Raw genomic sequence first — 23,241 nt, forward strand, 5'->3', positions numbered from 1 at the left:
GCAGTTGCGTTTTACAATCGCGATGGTAAAAGCTCGACTCGAGCTCGATTTTCCGACTTAATGCTTAATTTCTCAAGCTTGTTACTACACTATTGAATAATATTTATCTGATGGGTCAATTGAGCAAATGCCAAATTTACTTACGATTAAATTAGCTTTTTATGGACGTTTGACTGCCACTTACTTAGGTTCCTTGTGATGATCAACTCTCTGGACTTTCTTCTTGGGCACTTCTCCATCAGCAGGCTCATGATGTGAGGCGGCTGAGGGACGTTTTCTAGACGGGGTGGGTCGGGGCGCAGGAGTGACTGTAGGAGCTGGTGTAGGGGCGACAGGAGTTGAGCCCTCTTTTTTAACTTGTTTCTCTTGTTGGTACCTCTGCAACTGAAGTAACTTTTCTTCTATCTCCGGATTCAGGTTTTCTTGCTTTAAAGCATTTTTGATGGCTGAAAAAGATATGAAAACGAAGATGATACTCACAAGTTTCATAATAGTATTTATGGGTAGTTATAAATTTACTTTGAGCATAACATATTTATGCTAACTGCGCAGGCCAGCAATACATCTACTCTTATCTAGTACTGTAAAGGCGCGTTTACACCAAAATTGACAACTATAAGTTTACAACTGTTAATTTACAACTAAAAGTTGCTCTTAAAAATTTTGAGCAACTAGTGGAAGATTTTTTTTAGGGCCGGGGAGATGCTACTGCCCGACACCATATCCAAGGATGGGGAACAGTTCTCCACTAGTTTTCTACAAGTTTCTTGTGTAAAGCACGTAGCAACTAATATTCCACTTTTAGTTATCAAATTTCTTTGATCTTTACCGAAACTCTGCGAGAAACCAAAATTTAGTGAAAGAACTTTAGTGGGAGACAGAAAATTTTGTAGCAAAGCAACTTATTGCCGCAACTAGTGGAAAACTTAATGGAAGACTTTGGTGTAAACACAGCTTAACAGACTAGTTTATTTACCCTCAAAAATAATATCCTCTCTTATAACTTTCTCTACTTTCTAACTTTCTCTATGTATGTCTGCTGTAGCTGTATGTTCTATTGCCTACATCTGTATTTCTTCAAGGTAATCTAGCTGCTATCTTCTTTATCCTACATTTAAAATCCTAGTCCAGAGATTTTTTTTGCTACTCTTAAAACCACCAAATGTTTATCCATACAGGGTGGTAAGTGGTAAGTCCAGGACGGTAAAATATTTCAAAAAGAAATAACATCTTCAAAACTTGGTAGGCCTACACTTTTACTGGGTATTAAATTATTTTTTCACAGTATTCAGTGATGTGTTACCCCGCTAGGAGTCAGAAGAAAATCTTAAATGTAAGCATAGGTTAGGCCTACTATGCACATCAAATTAAAAGTCTATGTTGGTAAAATACAATGCCGCAAACCCAAACTCAAACGGACAACAGAGTCAAAGTTACAGTAATCACATATGCACTGCTTTTATAAGCTACCTCTTCAGGAGAGCCCACTAGAAGTCTGAGGGAAATAATAAACATATGCATAGGTCAATAAGAAGCACATTGAATTAAAGGGGTTTATTAGTAGAATATAATGCCGCAAATTTGAGCTCTAAACAGAAACTGAATAAAATATAACATCCGTTCAAAGATTCAAAATGGCAGATTGAAGAAATCTTTGAATGGCTGCCATTTTTTACTCAGTTTTCCATTTGAGTTCAGGTTTTTGGCATTGTATTTCACTAGCAAAGATGCTTACATTTAAGATTTTCTTCTGACTCCTAGCGGGCCGACTGCGTGAGGCCCTGAGGAGGTAGCGCATCATTGTATAATGTGTAAAAATGATTTTAATGCCCAGTTACTGTGTTCCAAATTTTGAAGAAATATTTAACCGTCCCAGTACATTTTTACCACCCAGTATATTAAACTAACAAGGATCACGAAAATTTGAGAAAACCGTTAGCCGCACACCCATCAACCGCATACTTGGATGAAAGGTCTTGATTTCAAAAATCTATGAAAAGGTTGTTTATAACCAACTTGTATGCTTCTTTGAAAATAATGGTACATTTGATGACTGCCAACATGGATTCCGAAGTGGCAGATCTGTCATAACAGCTGCCACAGCTTTCATTGAATCCATCGTTGATAGCTTAGAAAGAAAATCTAAAGTGGTTGGGTTGTTCATAGACCTCAGTAAAGCTTTTGACTCCATTTCTCATGAGTTGTTACTTTTAAAGCTCAGTAGTAGTGGACTAAATAGTACTGCATTGAACTGGTTCAAGTCATATCTTTTTTATAGAAAACAATATGTGGAACTGAGTCACTGTAATGATAAAAATTATAAAATTTCTTACAATTCTTGTACTTGGGAAGTTAAATATGGGGTGCCCCAAGGATCGATCCTAGGCCCTCTTTTATTCATCTTTTACTTAAAAAATTTTCCCCAACTAAGTGTTTTGAGCAAGCTTTGCCTATACAGGGTGATTGATATAAGTGTGCCAGCCGTTTTATTCGCAAACTATAAGAGATATCAAAAAAAGTTAAATGGTAAGTGCCTTGGATTTTTTATTTAAAAAATTGTAGTCAAGTCAAAAAAATTATTTTAGCCGCCATTTTTCCATTATGGCCGCCAACTTTGATTTTTCTTATGGAACATCCTGTATTTTATGATGTCTGGTAGAAAATGTGATTTTAAGACGATTTTATTCTTGTGATTTTTTTCATAAACCTAACCGTTTCAAAGATAATAATGGTTAAAGTTTTGAAATTTTTGCATGAGAAAGAGTTTCGATAGAGGCCTAAGCAAGCATGCCAGCTGTTTTATTCGAAAACCATTCAAAATTTCACAACTTAAACCATTATTATCTTTGAAACGGTTAGGTTTATGAAAAAATCACAAGAATAAAATCGTCTTAAAATTACATTTTCTACCAGAATACATCATAAAATACAGGGTGTTCCATAAGAAAAATCAAAGTTGGCGGCCATATTGGAAAAATGGCGGCTAAAATAATTTTTTCGACTTTACTACAATTTTTAAAATAAAAAGTCCAAGGCACTTACCATTTAACTTTTTTTGATATCTCTTATGGTTTTCGAATAAAACGGCTGGCACACTTATTTCAATCACCCTGTATGCTGATGATGCAAATTTAAAAATAGCCGCAAAAACGTATGCAGAACTTGAAGCCAAGGCCAATTCTGATATATTATTACTTAACAGTTTTTTTTTTTACTCAAATAATTTGCGTTTGAACACAGATAAAACTAGTTTTATGTGTTTTCAAGCAGGAAAAACTAAACTGCCAAATCTGCCAAAAATTTTAGTTAATAACAACACAATTCAAAATAAAGACCAATTCTTAGGATTAGAAATTGATGAAAATTTGAAGTGGAACCATCATATTGACAAGTTACTTTCTAAAATTTCATCTGGCCTATATGCGTAACAAGATTAAAACCCCTATGTGAAAAGGAAACATTACAAATTATATATTTTTCATACATACATTCAATCATATCATTTGGAGTTTCACTTTATGGTGCAGCAAAGAAGAAAAAATTAAAATAAATTCTAAAAAAACAAAAAAGCTATTAGAATTTTATGCAATTTAAAACGTAAAACTTCAGTCAAAGAACATTTTAAAACTGAAAATATTATGACTGTTTATGGAATGTATGTCTATGAAACAGTGTTATCAGTAAAAGACAGATTTGATGAATTGCAACTTATTGGAGACTACCACAATTACTTTACTAGAAATCGATAAAATCTGGCCACTAGCTCTCATACTCTGCAACTTTTCACAAAGACACCTAAATATGCCGGTTTGAAATGTTATAATAAACTTCCTAAAGAAATCAAATTAGAAACCTCCAAAAATAAATTTAAATCAAAATTGAAAAAAAATTCTTATCAACAAGGCTATGTACTCCTTTGAAGAGTTTTAGTTCCATAAGTTATATTGCTTTATTTCATAAGTTGAAACTTTTGGTTTTAAAATAATTTTATCTATTATTTTAATTTTAATATTTTCATGTTTGAACTTTTATATTGCACTGCTCTTTTTACTTCATTTGAGCTATCCTTTTATGAAATCTAAAAAAGTTGTTTGGCGTGTGTTTAGTTGTGGTTACGTTTGGAGGCGCTGAATATTTTATAGCTTAAATAAATGAACATGGGGAATTACGATGTACATTGATTCAATGAGGTTGGTTTAATTATCAAGGATATTGGAACTGATAACGAAATGGATAAAAACATAGACAATTAATTACGTCACTAGCTTTACTAGCGTTTTTACTTTTTTGAAATTCCTTCAACATGTGACCAGTTCTTTTGTTCAAATGAATATTATTTTTGACTCAGCTGTTTACAAAACAAACTAATATGTTGTTGTGTTTACTTTTCTTTGTTTACACTTATTTATTTAGCAATTGATGCCGTAAAATTGACATAAAAGATGTGTGTGGACGATTCGTTTAATGATGTCAGGACACCAACGTTATAATTATGGGTACTGTTAATTTTTAATGGATGTTTTCGTTTCATTTTAGGGAATTTCAATTCAGACCTACTGGAAATTGTGTATAGTATGAGTAATTGTATTGTGGTGATATTGATTATGGAAGAGGTAGGTGTGCGATGGAAGGTGATATCATTGACTAGGCCCATACATTTCTCAATTGATAATTACTCTTTCTACTGTAGGCTGCAATAAAATTTGTCTTTATACGTGTAAACTAGCTGTTCTGAATTATAGGCCTACACCGTTTTAAATTACTACTCCCGTACGTAGGACGGGCTAACACCTAGTTTTAGTTAAGTTAGATTTGTTAAATTACTCTTGACGCCATTCCTGTATCTATGTATTGTACTTTAATGAATAACGTTATATGAAATGAAATGAAATGTGAAACTTCCCCAAAAAATTGTTTTGTTGAAAACCCTCTTTTAAGGGCACATGTTTTTTGTTAAGTGATCCAGGGATTGCATCACAGCTGGAACAGCTTATTGTGCACCCTCATTCACAGGTCATCGTTCTCCGTCAAATCCCAGGTCCTTGGTGAACTATGAGATCCTTTTCGGGGTTGTCAGGAGAATCCATAAACAAAATTCACACATTTTTTCTGGTTTTCCCAGCTAAAAAGTACGAAATTCCCGGCGACTAATATAGGCTAGGTATAAGAAAAGCCCAATAAAAAATGTAAAAACAAATTAAAATAACGGATATTGGTAAATAATTAAAAACCCACATACGTTTATTAGCCCTTAAGGAAAATTAACTCTTAATATTCACTCGAAAAACACTGCAAATTAAGGTTAAAAATTAACATTAATGAGTTTAAAAACTTGCAGAATAAACTTGTACTCCTGAAGCAGTTTCAAACTGCCAAACGTTACGATTTTTGCGTTATATTTGATGATAGTTACTTATGATTAACCTTAAACCGGTACCTAAAAAACCAATAGTTATTACAATTAAAACTTATGTATTTTCAAAAATGAACATAAATGTAGTACCGGTACTTTGAAACAAAATTCGTGGTAGAAAATAATTTTCTAAGGCCTATTGAAGCAGTTTTAATGTTACGTTTTTCGCGTTATATTTGCCAATAGTTACTTATGATTAACTGTAAACCAGTAAAAAACCAATAATTACAACTAAAATTATGTATTTTCCAAAATTAACTAAACTTTAAGTCAAAGCTAAAACATTATTTCAATCCACAGTCGAGCGTCGATTGGGAATCGTATTGTCATCACGTAAATCGTCGTGTCGTCTGTCTAGTGTCTACACTCTACAGTACAGTTCCGCCATTGGGCGACTGTGAGCCACAGGCTACAACGGTGGAGTTAGCCCATACTTGATGTGTCGAACCCAAGCGCCTGGCTGGATGTCGTGTGCTGAACATGAAGACGATTTCAGGGGTGGCGACTAAAGTCCATGGAAGGCCACCACGTCTCACTGCGGTGGAAGGGGCAGTGACAGGTCCAGGAGGATTGATCTGGACCACGGCAACATCTGGTGATGAACCAGATGCTCAAGATCTCCGAGGCGGTAAACCTCAGCCAAGGCGACATGTGGAAAGCCTGGCATAACATCACGCCTAACCTACTTCACCCACAGTCAACAACGAACTGAGAGGCAGAAATATTGATTCGCCCGGAGTCGATAGGGTTGAAAGACCTGACGAGAATTGTTATTGCCAGTATAATTTCATTAAAAAGCCTGTTTGGTAATTTTTGTCAATATTTTAACATTATAAATTAATTCAAACCAAATAATTAAAATTTATTGCCTTTTAATATTACTGAAAATATAAGCTTATGTATCCAACTTCTAACCTAGGGGACAGGGGTTTTCACTAAATATACCCATTTTGGAACTTTTCAAACACACTTTTCTTTTCTACAGAGTATTAAAATCGAGAAACATAAACATTTTTATTCAAAGGAAGGTATAATAAATTATTTTAAAACTATTTGGAACAGGAATAGATAGTGGAAGAGGTATAAATAGCTGGGTTACCCAGTTACCAATACATAGGTTAGGAAAATGCAAAAACCTCACATGGTTTGTCTGCACTAAAAATATTGTTTCTTATATGTACTATACAGTTTTGTCGGTTTGAATCAGTAGCAGTTCCCATTTTACAGAAACATGCCATTTGGCCGTACAGTAGATCCCTCTTATCCGGACACCTTTTCGGTTTAACCGGACTACGCTCAGTGGAAATGACATCTCTTTAACTGGAAAATTTTTATCAGCACATAGGTTAAACCGAACTAGATCGGCAGGAAGTTGGCGGTACTAAAACAACTGTTCTCGTGGGAAAGATTAGAGACCATTGATCATGTATCTAAATACAATGCTCTCTTAAATTTAAGTCAAATACTGTATACAGTATGCACTTAAACGGTCCGTTTTAACGAGTTTTAGGGGACGTTAGGTTTAACCGGAAAAACCGTTATCCGGACTGGCCTTAGTCCCGAGGAGTCCGGTTAAGAGGGAGTCTACTGTACTACAGTTAACTCAGTTTTCCGAAAGCATTTATTTATTGACATCTCCTAGGTTATACTATATTGTGGTACTCACACTGCTGTATGTAGTCAGGGGTGACTACAAACTTGTTGGGAGAAGCTGCAGCCTGCAAGGGTGAGGCACTAGTAGCAGAGGCAGTGGCTGCTGACCCTATAGGGGGACTCATCAGTTGCTGCTGGCCATTCATCAGCATGTTCTGCTGAGGCGACACCACACTCTCCCCCACGCTTGCCTAGAGTAACATCAATGTAGTTCAATACTAGTGGCTTTCCCTCCTTCCAATATTAAGTCTACCAGATTACCTTAATAGCAAGGTAGATATAATAGAAAATGTTTCCATATTAAATTTTCATTCTGTACACTTAACCAAAGCTAAAATTGTTTAAAAATATATTGATTGTATTTTTTTTTACAATCCAATTACATATAATTATAAGTGTACAAACATTTTAATAGACTTAGTTCAAATAAAAGTTGAATAAACAAACAAACAAACAAAAACACACCACACAATATAACAGACAATGATTGGGCTGAGAGCAATGGTGGACATTTCTTGACTATGAAGATACATTATTAGGAATGGACGGGACTCGGTTTCGAGTAATTTTCGGGAAATTTTAAATCTTGTTCTACGAGACGAGATTTTATTTTGATCAAGACTTTTACAAGACGAGATTATAAAAAAAAGAAACAGTTAAAAACACCTGAAAAAGTTAATGCAATACCTGCAATACAAGAGCGTGATGTTGTGTTTCCTTTGCGAAGGTATTCCTATTTAATTACGTCTATTTACATGTAAAGTAAATATTGCTTTGTTTTGTAATTTTTTTGTTTTGACATCGCAATGATTGAATTCGAGCAATTGGAAAGTATTACAGGAGTTATTTCAAAACGAATAACAGTCATATTTACAATTAGTTTAAAAGAGTCAACTCAAAATTACCGGTGTGTAACTCAGACCATGTTTATTTTCGTTATTAATAAGCCTACACGCAGGTCATTAATAGAGGACCAATTGAGAATGAAAAGTCGTTTTAAGGTAGTGTTAGGGCGCATTTGTAACCTAATAGTTGAGATTGTCCAGGGTCAGGTGCTGACTGTGATGAGTTAAGCCTATTACGCGCCACTTCTGTAGCTGCGGTCGTTATCACGATTACGCCTCCTGTCTATGTTTCGTTGTCGTCGCGTCGGAGGCATTTAAAGAAAAAACAACAAATAAACAAATTATAGCTATACAAAACAACGATAAACGCACAAATTTAAGTTACAATCATGCTAACACGATCCGTCATAGCGACACAAAACAACGATATATACATAAATTTAAGATACAACCATACTAACACGATCCGTCTTGGGGGTTATGTTTACACAAACTCAAATAGTAAATAAATGTACTCAATGCGTTTCATTGAATTGAAAAATAAATAACAGAAATTAAATTATACAGCTGATCAAAATGTAAACAATTATGTTCTTCATAAGGATAACACGGAAACTTTCAAAGCCACTGGGGCAGAGCCCAAGGGACGTTTTCAAAAATGTAAGGCCAGTTTGCAAATCTACGTGACACGCTCTTTCCAATGAGACGTCAATGGATAAAATCGGTTAAGAAATGGCGGAGGAGTTCAACCGACAAAGTTTCATGTAGCGTATTAATTATATAGATTTGTTTTTTTATACTCATGTTTTTTAGTGAAATATTTCAAATATTCTTGACTGTTATAATTATTTTTGTATTTAAAAAGTCATCTGCCATAAATCAGTAGGTATTTAACAATGTTACAAAATCAGATAAAAATGTCGAACCGGCATTTCCCGTTATTTATGAAAAGGGAAATCTTGTCTCGATCGTCTCATAATTTTTTTGAGGAATAAAAAATCCCGTCTCATCTCAAACTAAAAATCCTATCTCGTCCATCTGTGGACGATGTTATGATGTTATTGTAATGAAATCAAATAATCAACTGCATTTAATATTCGTTATAGGATAAATCTTATACATGAGTGTTTCTTTTCACCTTAAAAACTTAATTGACATAAAATAAGAATAAAACCTACATGATTTTAGATTTTTTAAGGATAGATGACTATTACAAATTAAAATTAATAAAGCAAAATATGTACTTATTTGAGAAGCTACCAAATTCACCCTTGCAAAAGATGCAACTCCCATCTGACAGGACATGGTGTTTTATCTTATCACTTAAAGTAACTAAGGACCTAAATCAAGTATGAATACCCTTTGGTCATTGTCAAACATTAAAATGATATAAAAGCAAAAACAATTTCAAGCATCTTTTTAACAATATTCAGCATCACATATTCTCTCACTTTGAAAAAATAATTATGACAGTGTTTTGGAGTTAGACTACATCATTTCCATAATCATTAATTATGGTGTTAATCATTTCCATTTTAGTTTGTTATTTTTTGTAAATGTATTTAAAATAGATTGAATCATTTTAATATTGTAAATAGTCCTTTTTAAATTCAAGTGACTTATGAAAGATATACTTTAAAATAGACCCTGAAGTGAGAAAAGTAAAAAGAATATAAAGGCCAGTATTGGAATTAAAGAGTAAATTATGTTTTAAAATAGTTGTTGTATTTTTTCTATTTTTACTTCATTGACATTTAGTTCATGAATGCTGTTTAAGTCATTAAAATTATTTGAGACAAAGCCTTCACCATAGCATATCTTCAGGATTGTTTATTTACTTTAATAGAAAATAATAGTAACATATAAAAAAAGAAAGTAGTGGACGCAGAACAAAACAATAACCAGACATTTTATCAACAAAATGCTTATCTTTTAACAGTATATCCATTTAATTTTTAAAACCTGAAGTTACTTCATGATTTAGGCTTTTCCCAATATTAACTACTTGAAATACTATACTCAAACAAAAATAAAAAATATACAAAAATAACACAGTTAAAGTTTATTTTGTTTACATTTTACATTAAATGGAACAAATAATAGGCCTACTATTTAAAGAAAAAAGTACACAATTTATATTTTGTTTTTAAAGTTTTGATAAATATAAAAACTGTACTTTTATTATGATAGTTTTAGAGCAGTGAAGATAAACTAATTTTTTAACAAAGGCTTGCTGCATCCACTACCTTCTTAAACAAAAGACAAATTTAAACATATTAACATAATAAGCAAGATGCTGACTAAATAAATGCTGTGCTAAACAAATTACTAAAAATATGTGAATACACATTTTTTCCCCCTTAAGATGTGAATGGTCCTAGATGGCTCAGATAAAAATTACAGTTTTTAACATTTCAGTAGTATCCTAATTATTTATTCATATTATATTAAGAGCTAGAAAAACACTTGTATCAAAGCATAAAAATATATAGAAAAAATGACATGAAATGAAATCCACTCAGAATGAACAAAAATTGTACTATATTTTAACAAATATATTGTTAAAACCATTTTCATACTATGAAATTTGTTGGGTATGGAGTTGTGTGTATGCGTTTAATGTACGTGGATCTTTCATAATATTTTTTTCTTAAAAATAAAGTACAACAGAAAAAAATCCTTAAAAAAACTAAATTGAATTAAAATGGAATCACCATTCAAATTGTTAGGTGGATATCGGAGGTGAACGATAACAGATTTTTAGTTACTGATTACAGGTAATCGTCTGGATAGTAAGTATCATCAAAGTACAAACGACACTTGACAGGAGCATAGCATGCGTGAAGGTTGTGGTTGTATCTGGTACGTACAGGGGTATTGTCTGTCACTGGTTGTACCACCACCTTAGTCTGAGGGGTAGCAGGAGTGGCAGGAGCTGGCGTAGGGGTGGCTGTGGTGGCAGGCTGGGGGGGCTGAACAGCTAGGTAGATCTTGGTAGGGCCAAGCACTCCTTGGTTGCCAGCCATTGCTTGTGCTGAAAAAATCAACACTAATGATTAAACTGTATGTGGGATAGAAGTAGGGGTGTGTGATGCATCAAAAATAAATAAATACCCCCACCACAGCAAACCTGCAGACTAAGGGAATTTCCACTTGTCTGATTACATTTTTACTCAAATATTACCATAAATAAGACATAATTATTCCCAATTTAAATAGCATTAGATTTAACGAGTGCTTAGTTTTGCTGCCACGGGGAAGGTAAAAAGTGTTTTGTGACCAAACGTCAATAGTATAGTATGAAATGAATGCATTTGCCAAATTGTATCTTCTATATATTTAATACACAGTTGTAACACTGTTTTCTCAGTTATTACTGGACCGATCTACAAGATGTATGCCTCAAATTAAAGGATGTAATGCGTAGATTTGCCGAACTTCCTTAGAAATTACGTTTTTTCTAAGGGCTAAGCACTACAGCCCTTCAAAGGTCGAGTCAATACAATTCTTATTGAAGATTATAAAACACAGTTTATAAATGATTTGTCAGCTGTTTAATGTTTGTCAGACATTTGTTATTATTTTTATAACCTCACTTTCGGTATGTAATTATTAATCTAGAAGTTCCTGTTAAAAACAGACACGATTTAGATCAAGGAAAAGTGTATTTGTTAACTTATTATACCAAAATGTGTTATTTAAACAATATTTGTAGCCTATGTTTTTGTGTAAATTTTGTATTTTCGTATACTGTATTAGTTTTCCTGCAAACTGATTTGAAGGAAAGTGCTAATTGATTTTAGGTTAGAGTATGGAACATGAAATAATAGCCAAAGTAGGGGACAAAAGCTGTTTATTCCGATCAATATAATTTATTCCCTACGGCCACCAGAACAATCATAGTGAAATCCGCTTGCAGGTTGTGTGGAAAATTGCTAATGTGTGGGAAACATACAAACATTTTATCATAGGTGGTCAATATTACTTCAGGTAAGTGTTTGGCGTTAAGCAGTAGGCCTACCAAACTTTACCTTCTGGAGATGGCGATTACAAATACGTGTAACTACAATATAAATTTGTATTTTCAAAATATGTGTTACTTTTAATGTAAAATGATCCAAAGGAAAGTGGTAATTGAGTTTGAGTTAGGGTATGGATGGAACGTGAAATAATACCTAAAGTAGGGGACGGAAACTGTTTGTTCCGATCTAAATCATTTATCCCACCAGAACAATCATGGGGAAATCCACTTGCAAGTTGTGCAGATAATTGCTAATGAGTGGGAAACATACAAACATTTTATCGTAGGTGATGATGAATCTTACTTAAGATCAGTGTTTGACGTTCAGTAGTACCAATCTTTACCTTCTCGAGATGGCGAGTATTCTGGATATGTAGAACTACAATTTATCAGTGAACTATACCCTAACTATTTTTTCCAGTAGGCACACAGGGAAGTTGCTCAAGAAACTGTAATGTTAGTATATTATTTTATTTATTTATATCATTGCATAACTATGAAACTTTTACTGGCAAAGTATTGTAACAATGTATTTACTTACCGGTACTGAAATAAACATGATTTTGAATTGATTTTATTTGATTTGACAATATTCCCGTGGCGGAGCACGGGCGGCTAACTAGTGAACATATATCCATAAACAAGTAAACTACAACAGTTTTAATTTTCTCCATAAGAATAACTTGGGAATTTTAAATTTATACTTTTTTAAATTTTCTCTGTAAACATTAGGCATACAACAATGCTTCAATATAATAAATTATTTATTTTTTTAAGCTCTACAAAATGGTTGGGAAAAATATTCCAAAATGTTATGTTTTTAGGGTCAAAAATGGGAAAAACCCATTTTCCCCCCTATAAAACTCCCCATATACCCCCGTTCCCATGGTCCCATCATGCTGGTTTGTGAACTCTTTAGAATAAATGTAGATTTACACGTTTATACCAAATTTTATCATTTTTGTTCGAGTTATCGTACTAACGGACACATATATATTATATACAGGGTGTCACAAAAAAGCGTGATGGGCTATACATGCAAATTACTTAATACGTTAGATAAATTATTACATTACATTTAATACATTTTAATATTAATAAGTTCAGTCTAAATTACTAAAATAAACACAGCTTCTTTATTTATGAACCGATTTTATTCATTTTTGTTTTGTTGGATTTGTCATAATAAATACTAAAACTTTTGTGTCTAGCAAAATTTTGATTTAGGTACCGGTTTTCATGAAATTTGGCATTACAAAATTCAAACGGCCGCCATTTTGAAATTTGGAAAGTTAAAATAATAATTTTTTTTATAAATGTTACTTACTATAGTGTAAACAATTTTGCTAAGTTTCGTAAAAAAATCTCTTCCCTGTAGAGAAATAGCTATTACGGTAGGTGGCACGGTAAGACTAAGGCCCGGGACTGATTTACTTTTTCATTTTGATGTCCCCAGAGGACAAAAACACCATTCGTTCAAATTTGTATATATGTATATACAGGGTGTATATAAAGTCCCGCACGGGCTTAATATTTTCTTAACGACAACAGATAAATCAATAAGATTTGGTACATCAACACCACACCTAAAAATCTACTTTTTCAAGGAACTATGAATTTTCTAACATAATCATGGGGACGTCCTGCAAGGAGTCAGAAGGAAATCTTAAATAGGAGCATAGGTCAATAAAAATGCACGTCAAATGAAAGGTCTTTTTTAGTAGAATACAATGCCGCAAACCGCACTTCAAAAGGTTGATCCTGCGCAAAATGGCGGCCGTTCAAAGATTTCTTGAATCCGCCATTTTGAATCTTTGAACGACTGCCATTTTTTACTCAGGAGTTCTTTTGAGCTTGAATTTACGGCATTGTAATCTACTAGCGAAGACCTTTAATTTGATGTGCATATCGACCTATGCTTACGTTAACAATTTTCTTCCGATTCCTAGGGCTGTGCCCCCTGAGGAGTAAGCGTATAATAGCAATGAAAATTAAATTAATCTTTGAACAACTGTGATTATTGGCTCGGTTGTCCGTTTGAGTTCAAATTTGTGGCATTATATTCTGCTATTAAAGACCTTTAATTTGATTTACATGCCAACCTATGCTTCTATTTAAGATTTCCTTCTGACTCCTTGCGGGACGTCCCCATGATATGACAGAAAATTGATAATTCCTTGAAAAAGTAGATTTTTAGGTGTGGTGTTTATGTACCAAATCTTATTGATTTATCTGTTGTCGTTTGGAAAATATTAAGCCCGTGCAGGACTTCATATACAGCCTGTATATATATATTATATATATATATATATTATATATATATATATATATGTGTCCGTGAACTTGATAACTTGAGTAATTTTTATCCGATTTTGATTAAATTTGGTTTGAAGGTGTAAGGCGGGATAAATTTATTTAGTAGCCTATCTTTATTTATTTATTTTGTAATCTCATCTTAGTAACCACAATTCGCTGTTTTATTTTGATCATATTAACCAACAGTTGGCTTCAAAGATCGAATCCTGATACTCGAATCTCAAAATTAAAATTAAAAACCTGTTGTATTAGTTAATGTTACAAATAAATTAAGATAGGCTACTTAATAATAAAATGTTTACTATTAAAGTTCACGGCCAGAATTTTACCCCCTGGTTTGTGACGTCACGTTTGCCCAGTAGGTAAAATTCCAGGGGATAAAAATCCGCAACCCCGTTTTTTGGGGTAAAAGTTGGTTTTTCTAATTTTTGACCCTCAAAACATAAAATGATGCAATTTATCTCTAGACCTTCTTAAAGAGGATTAAAAAAAAAACAAATAATTCAGTATTGTGTTTTTGTACAGTTATTGGTTATGGAGAAAACTCAAAAAATTGTAAATTTAAAATTCCCATGTTATTCTTATGGAAAATGTTGTAGTTTGAGCTTGTTTATGGATGATTTTCATAAAACTTGGCAAATATGTTGAAATAATATATGGCTTTGGATTTTATTAAAACCCGTGATCCAGATAACAAATTAAATTGTGAAATAACCCCAAAATCTATTATATTAATACCTAATTGGTATCTGGAAAAGGGTAAGGTAAACGATCCATTACAGAAACACATGTTATAAATAATTTTGAATGTAAATCATGCCGTTCTGCATTGAATCAAATGCAATCGATTTGAATCAAAGTTCTTTGAATCCTATCGATGCATCAAATCGAGAAAAAACAATTCTGCATCCCACATTCCTACATGTGACAAATCTTTTGTTTACTTTTTCCTTGTTATTTTGTTCAACCAACTACTTTGCAACCCATAAGACCAATGTTAAAAAATTTTGACTTTCAATTTTATTTTTTTAACGTAATTAGATATTTGTTGGCAGTTTTAACTGCAGTAAACATATTTTTTCGGCCAGATATAAATTATTATTTATAACAATTTAAGGAAATCGTCTAAGCCGTTTTATGAGATCTTTGTGCAAGCATACATACATACAAGCAAACATTGCTCATATAAGAGTATATAAGAGTCATATAAGAGTATAAGTCATTTTGTATTTATCTTAAAAAATATTGGGAGGGGGAGGGGCTTCAACGATTCCAAGGTCAACAGTGTTTTATTGTGACTCAAGCCTCCAGTGAGAGGCAATAATAAACATCTTGTCTCATAACAAAATTTTTGTGTATATCTTTAAATTTGACAATAACTTCTGTAAGCTACTGTAGTATGATAGATTTTAGTTAATATTACTAAAGGTATTGAAATAAGAATTGCCTCCGACTATAATTTATTCCACTGAAAGTATTTGACTTTACCGTGTTTTGGGTTTATTACTTTTTGACAGTTAATACTTAAGAAAAAAAAGATGTGTAGTTTATTTTGTAAATAATTCACACACGACTTCAGCATAATGATTATACTATCTATAAAAATAAAATTAGAGTTTTGTCTGTATATTGCTCAAAATTATAAATTTTTAGATTATTTTTCCGTTTTATACATTTAAGAAGCCGAAACAAGCCTCATCTCTATTTCTGTCTGTCAGTCTGTCTGTTACGGCCCAAGAGGCTTTTTAAGCGGCCTTCTCCTGAAAAACGAGAGTACCTATCAAGATCCAATTCATTTTAATGTATTCACTGGATTATTGGTGAGATTGTCTTTAGCCATTAAAATATGGCCTCACTATTTTTTTAAATAAAATGACGGATGTTTAAAAACCCGATTTTGTGCGATTTTTGTCAAGTTTTCTCCCAGACCCAATGTCCGTCACATAATCATCTATGAAATAACGAACAGCTGTTCGGATCAAGATTATGTTTTCTAGCTAATTGTCAATATTGTCACTGATGCTGATATGTTGTTTACAAATACCGCAAACATTTCCAATAACGTTTTGAAAGCAAAATCCAAACCAAGTGAGATTAAAAACGATTTTCCTTACATAAAGGATTTAATTAATCGAAAGTTCAATAATGTGTATTGTAACCGTAAATGAAATTAGAGATTCTTCGCGTATAAAATTGTTCTGAAGTTTTGATAACCGGGAAAAAGACCTTGAATCAGCGTTGTATAGGACTGGGAACATACATTTATAAAATCATCGTCGCCAATAGCTTACTAACAAGGTTTTCACTCATTGGAGGCGTTTCAATGGCGGTTGTGTGAGGTGTAAAGTGAAAAATCATTACTGCAGTGGGTGATTGTAACAGAGGTTTGCCGGTTTACGGATGATGCTAAACTCGCTTTTCCAATGTGTCACTTTCGGTTTCTACTCACCGCTATGTGCTGCAATCGCTGGACCATACAGCCATAGACTGTATCTAGGGTACGTAGGCCTACTCAATTATTCATGACAACCTATTCGACGACGATCCTTGATACCGGTACTTTTCCCTACAATACATGGCCTACCTACTTAGGAAATCAAATTAAAAACGTTAAAAAACACAACATTGTGTGATTTTTTTCACATTTCCTTCTTATGTTAACTTCATATACTGCACGAAACATAGTTTAGAGAATACGCAATCTTTTAAATAACAAAAAGCTGTTTGGATGAGGTTGTTTTGTTCAAACTGTCACCAAAATGATTACATTAAAAGTTGTTTACAAATAATTCAATTAATGGGAAACAACTTTAATTTTCGATAACTTTTTGCTTGAAAATCCAAAACCAAGAGAGATTGGAGAGCATTGGAACTGGATTAACGCATTTAATTTGTCGGATGTACCTACTATAGTTCTTAACTGTAATCGTTGGTTTTTGGTACTGGTTTTTTCCTTAGAACCGGTGGCATCAACAAGAATAATTTTTACGTACCAACACATCACTATTTACAAATTAGTTATCGTTAGTGTTGCGCTTTATTTATTACAGTAGTATTCAATTTAACTGATGTCTTACTGTATAAGTTTTGGTTTTTCTTTATATGTCATTATATTAGGTTTAGTCCGGCAGAATTGATCCGAACCTGGTTTTGTCCTATTAAGTTTTTTTTATTGTTGATATGTGATGTCTAGGGTTAGTAGACCCTAAAACCACCGGGTACTTTTTTGGTACCCTTGGGCAACAGCCGCCATCTTGGAAAATGGCGGGAAACGTAAATTACAGTGTAAGCTTATACTTAAACCAATGTAACTAAAAAACTATTTAAGCTAGAGCAATGCAAGTTATTTTCAAACGTTTATGGTTAAATTCGCTACTCAAAAATACCATATATTAAATACATATAATTTGTTTCAAGGTCATTATTATTTTTCAAAGTTCACAATTTATAAAAACATAATGACATATTTCTTTTTATTTCAATTTTGCACCTTAATTACTCAAAATATGACTATAATATGCATGATAAAGATTGTAGACCTTTAAATTTGGCATCGAATACATCTATTGGATGCTTTGTTAGATCAAGGATAACGTCAGAACATAGCGTTAGAAAATAAATTATTTATTGATTTTCAATGAAAAATAAGGATATTTTATATGTTCAATAAAATTGTAACATCTTTCCTGAGACCATCCGGTACTTCTCCCTGGCTGTTTTTGGTATTAAAATGTTTGTAAAATTACTAAATTTCATTTGAACTATTACCTATTTATATTTAAGGACTTTAAGGCCGATCTATTCATCTCCACTCCAAAGAAACGATATTTTTTCAAAAAGGAAAGTTTAAATTTAGATCAACCCATTGATTTATTATTATTAGATGTTGTATGTATTGCAATAAAAACACTCAGTAAACAACTGGCTTCCATTTGACATCAAGATCACTGATACTGAACGAGTTGGAGGTGAATTACAAGACTTCAACCAAAAAAGATTTTAATGTTTGTATAATTTTCTTTGAATCGATAATAATATACTCAGGAAACTACTGGCTTTCATTTGAGGCATTGGTCATTCAAATCCATCGGGTTTGAGGGGATTTATAGAACTTTAACCAACTAACATTTGAGTTTTTCCATGATTTCTCTTCAATTAAACGTATTACTTCTGGTTATAATTACGTTACATGAAAGGTTATATACTAGAAATAGTCAGTGAGTTACTGGCTTTAATTTAAGCCATTGACTATTCAAATCGGTTGAGTTCAATACGAGTTGTGGACCCCCACACAACAAAAAAAATAGATTTTTACAATTTATCTTTAGTTAATGATTGTGTCTTCAGTTATTTTTACGTGATATTGTATGTTTTGGTATGAGTATACTCAGTGAATTAATGTGGTTCTTTAGAGCTATTATTTATTGAAATCTGACATTTTTGGGGCGAGTTATAAGCTTAAACGTAGAATAAAACTTGTTTTTTCTTAACTTTCTTCTATATTTAAAGAGATATTTCTCAGCTGCTATGTATACTATGTTTTTCGTTCCGGTCTAAAAACACTATGTCAACTTAGAACTTTCATTTGAGACAATTTTCATTCAAATTTATAGTGTCTAAGGTGAGTTGTAAACCTCTAACTAGCATTAGGTTTTCAATTTTTAAGGACTGTCTTTGATTAAAGATCTATAACTCAAGCTCTAAATGAGCTGTGTTATTCATTTTGGCGAAGAAAACCTCAGTAAACTATGGGTAAACTCGGATATGAACCTAATATGGTTTATTAATATCAAGTTGTTTTATTGTTGCGCTTCATATACACCAGTGAACAGAATTGAAAAGATGTATAGTTGCGTGAACTCAGGCTTACCTAGCCCAGTATTTTGCCATTGTTGATATAATTCCTGTTTAAATGGATAAAGACAAACTCAAGACGACAGTGAAGACTACGACAATGTAGGATAATGAGTTAATACCCCCGCTGCAGCAAACCTGCCGACTACATTTTCCATTTGCCTGGATAGATTTTCAATTAATCTATTAAATTAACATTTATGTTTTAACGAGTACCTAGGTTTGCTGCTACAGGGAAACTAATCAAGTGTGTTTTTATTAAAATATTAATAGCTTAGTATAAAATAAATAAATCTGCCAAGTTTGATCAAAATATATCAAAAAACAAGCCAACTACAACATTTTACAATATTCTCCATAAAAATAACATGGAAATTTTTAATGAACAATTTTTTTTTAATTTTCTCCGTGACCAATAACCGTACAAAAACACTTTGGTAAAAAGGTCTAGAAAAGGTTATACATTTTGTATTTTAAGGGGGAAAATTAGAAAACCCCATTATTACCCCATCTAACCCCCCTAAACCCCGTTCCCAGGGTCCGATCATGCTGGCTCGTGGAATCATTCGATTTTATAAAAACTTAACACGTTCAAACCAAATTTTATCAAAATCGGACAAAAATTACTCAAGTCATCGTCTTCGCGGACATCATGGCCTCTGGGGACATCAAAATGAAAAAGTAAATCGGTCCCGGGCCTAGTTCTTACAATGAGACCTACGGTAATAGCTACTTTTCTAAAGAGAAATTCGCTAATAGTCACTAAGGTTGCAGAAACGTTATTAACAAGTTTTTACATGTGGCCAATTATTTAAGTTAAAATTTTACACGAATAAAATATTTATGCTGCAATACAAAATAATAAAATTCCACTATGTTGAAATCGATTTTTTTTTTTACATATTGTATTTTTCAATTTAACGCAAATACTAACAAGCATAGCCACAAGTGCAACGGGAATTCAGCTAACTTAAAGATTGAGTATTATTATTACATGCCATCATAATAATGTAAAGAATGTGTCTTGCCAGTAACTTAAAGAAGCTCAGGTTTAAATTGGCAAAACTTATATTTTGTTTGCTTAGAGGTAACACTAAACACAACAACAAAGAGGTAACAAGGTCGTATAACAATTTTTTTTAATTGGGCAAAAAATGCAATTTTTAAGATCAAACCCATTTTTTCCGCCGCCATTTTGAAAAATCTTGACTGATATGGCTTATATCTGGTAAATTTATGAGTAGGACATTATGACGAGGATTTATACTAAATTTCATGATATTCAAACTAAAAATGCATAGTTTATAGCTTAATTACCATGTTTTAAAATCAAATTATTTTTTTAATATAGGCAATTATTATCTCAAATTCTAGAAGTTTCCCAAAGGTAATTTGTAAGTACCGGTACCCGCTATTTTCTGCATCTAAATACTACCAAAATTATATATCAACAATAAAAAAGCGTAATAGAATAAAAAAAGGTTCAAGGAAAATTCCCTGTTTGGCTGCCGGACTATTCCCAATTTACAAATCAACAAATTACAAAAAAATTATTTTTTATTGATTTATGATCTATACCTCAAACTTTTTGTAATCCAAATATCAATATGTTCAAAAAATCCACTACGTTACCGACTGTTTTCATATGAAAACATAAAACATAACATAATTATCACTAAAGATATAGAGCTTTGATGAGACTTTTTTTTAGGGATGGTCAAGTCTCGAAATTTCGGGAAATTTTAAATCTCGTTACACGAGACAAGATTTCTTTTTGGCCGAGATATTTATCGAGACGAGAATAAAAAAAAAATTAAAAACGCCTGCAGAAAGTCAATGCAATACCCGCAATACAGGAGCGTGTTGTAGTTGCGTTTCCTTTGCGAAGGTGTTCTTATTTAATTAATTCTTCAAATGTAAATATTACTTTAATTATTTTAATAACATTTGAGAAGTATTGTTAAGTGTTAGCAGTGTGAGGAATGTTTTATTACTATAAAAAAAGTCAAAACAAGTAACTATTTTATAAAAATTAATATTTTATTTTATGATTTATTTTATTTTAGGATAAGTTGAACTCTATCCTAACTGATATCACTATGTTTCCTAATCGTAGGCATTTTTAATAAGTTAGGCGTGATTAATAAAAAAATGTTATGCTGATGTTATTTAAGCCTGTTATTTAATTGTAAATATTCTTGCCTATTATCATTATTTTTGTATTTAAACAGTCATCTAACAATGTTACAAAATCAGGTAAAAATTCCGAACGTGCATTTCCCGTTGTGTATGAGAAAGGAAATCCCGACTCGATCTTGTCTCGAAATTTTATGAGAAATAAAAAATCTTGTCTCGTCTCGTCTCGAACTAAAAATCCAATCTCGTCCATCCCTACTTTTTTTATAACTAAAATTACTCTTTTTTTGGGGGGGGGGGGGTTATAACTAGCTTATTAATCATCCTAAGATTTGAGCGTAAATGAAAGTCGTTGGTTTACCGAGCATTTTGATACCAAAAACCGTAGAAAAGAACTACAGAATATTCTTAGGAAGAATTATATAAATTATTCTCATTCATTAGATACCCCTCTTTATAGTAGAAAAAAAATTAATAAAAATTATTGTTTACGCTTTGTTGTGACATTATCCTTGATCCAACAAAGATCCCTATAGGTGCATTGGATGCGCAATTTCAATATCTACAACTTTTGTAACATGTATAATGGCCTTTTTTTAAAGAGACTTAAGCACAAAGTTGAAAAAAATGGGGATAGAACATATTTTTTTCCTAAATTATTAATTTTAAAAAGAAGTACTGGGCTTAAAATACTCAATATATAATTAAAATATGATATTTTCCTGCATGGAATTTCACTGTGAGTATTTTAAAATAGTTCGCACTGCTGTAGATAGCATGGTATTTTCATAACATAGGTTTAAGTAAAAGCTTACACTGTAAATTAAGTTTTCCGCCATTTTCCAAGATGGCGGCTATTGCCCAAGGGTACCAAAAAAGTACCCGGTGGTTTTATGGTCTACATACCCTAAATAACTCAAATCAACAATAAAATAAACTTAATAGAACAAAACCAGGTTAGGGACAAAATCCTCATTTGGCTGCCGGACTAGTTTATATATAATAGTTTTGCCAGCACATCTGATCATTGTTTTTAAGTTTTTAGGGATACCATTTTAACTGACCTTAGAGTTATCTGACCTAGGTCCGGTCCTTTTAGGGTCAGTTAAGAGGGGGTCTAGTGTACCAGAAAGCCTTTGATGAGAAATTGTTTAGTGTCATTTGATCATGGTACTATTCAATATTGCAAAACACTATTTATAATAAGTGCTGAGTTAAATGAAAATTGTACATTATAAACTTGTTATTAGAAAGAGATTCCAGCAAGATTGTCTTATATCATTAAAAAATGTTTGTACCTTTTAGCAATTGCTGCTTGACCTGTTGCTGAACCAAAGTGAGTTGCTGTGGGGTGAAGTCTGAGCCGGTTAGTCCCTGCAGCACGATGCGTGGACCCTGTGGAGTCTGTATGACCTGAGCTGTGATGGCTTTGATCACAGTGCCTGGTGGCTGGTTCACCAGCAGAGCTGCCTCCTGCTCTGGTGTCAGCTGACCACTCATCTTCAGGGGGGACTGCACCAATCACAGGTATCAGCAATACTTTAAATGCTAACTTTACAGTGAATTAACCTTCCATCAGGCGCACTACGGAAGTTAACTCCGGGTCACTACATTTTTCGTTATAAAAACTATAGTTTGCATTTGGCAGGTCTGTCGCCTGACGCTCTTTCGCGGAATCGGTTTCAGCTACTCTTAGCCTTTTCCCAGGTGTCAGTCGACCTTGGGGAGTGGTTCGAGCCACTACTGGAAGTAGCTTCTGTGAGCGCCCTGTGATGTAACGGGTTTGGATATTATAAAATGGATGAAGAAGAACGAATTGCACGATGGTTGGCTAGAGTTAAAAGGGAGGACAGGTTGTACAAATTTGGGAATTTCACTATTTTTCCACTTTTTTTAAGATCGAGACCTTTATTTCCTCTTCCGTCGTTCTACGACTTCCCAGTCGCCTACAATTTTGACACAAAGAACCGCCTTACGTAATTACCTAATATATAGCTGGTACT

The 23,241-nt window shown here is 32.9% G+C and overlaps 1 protein-coding gene across 1 annotated transcript in view; it reads right to left on the reverse strand.

Annotated features, from left to right (window-relative positions):
* The window catches only part of LOC128994296 (nucleosome-remodeling factor subunit NURF301), a 164,464-nt gene that overhangs the window by 39,036 nt on the left and 102,187 nt on the right, over window positions 1–23,241 (reverse strand). The window contains exons 29-32 of the mRNA XM_054418767.1: window positions 22,537–22,750; window positions 10,782–10,945; window positions 7,080–7,257; window positions 185–446 (exon numbers count right to left, since the gene is read on the reverse strand). Coding sequence (XP_054274742.1) covers window positions 185–446; window positions 7,080–7,257; window positions 10,782–10,945; window positions 22,537–22,750 — 818 coding nt within the window. The remainder of the gene's footprint in view (window positions 1–184; window positions 447–7,079; window positions 7,258–10,781; window positions 10,946–22,536; window positions 22,751–23,241) is intronic.

This window comes from Macrosteles quadrilineatus, unplaced genomic scaffold, assembly GCF_028750875.1.
Source record: "Macrosteles quadrilineatus isolate MER2022 unplaced genomic scaffold, UCM_ALF_1.0 Scaffold_1__1_contigs__length_201487025, whole genome shotgun sequence".
NCBI lineage: Eukaryota > Metazoa > Arthropoda > Insecta > Hemiptera > Cicadellidae > Macrosteles > Macrosteles quadrilineatus.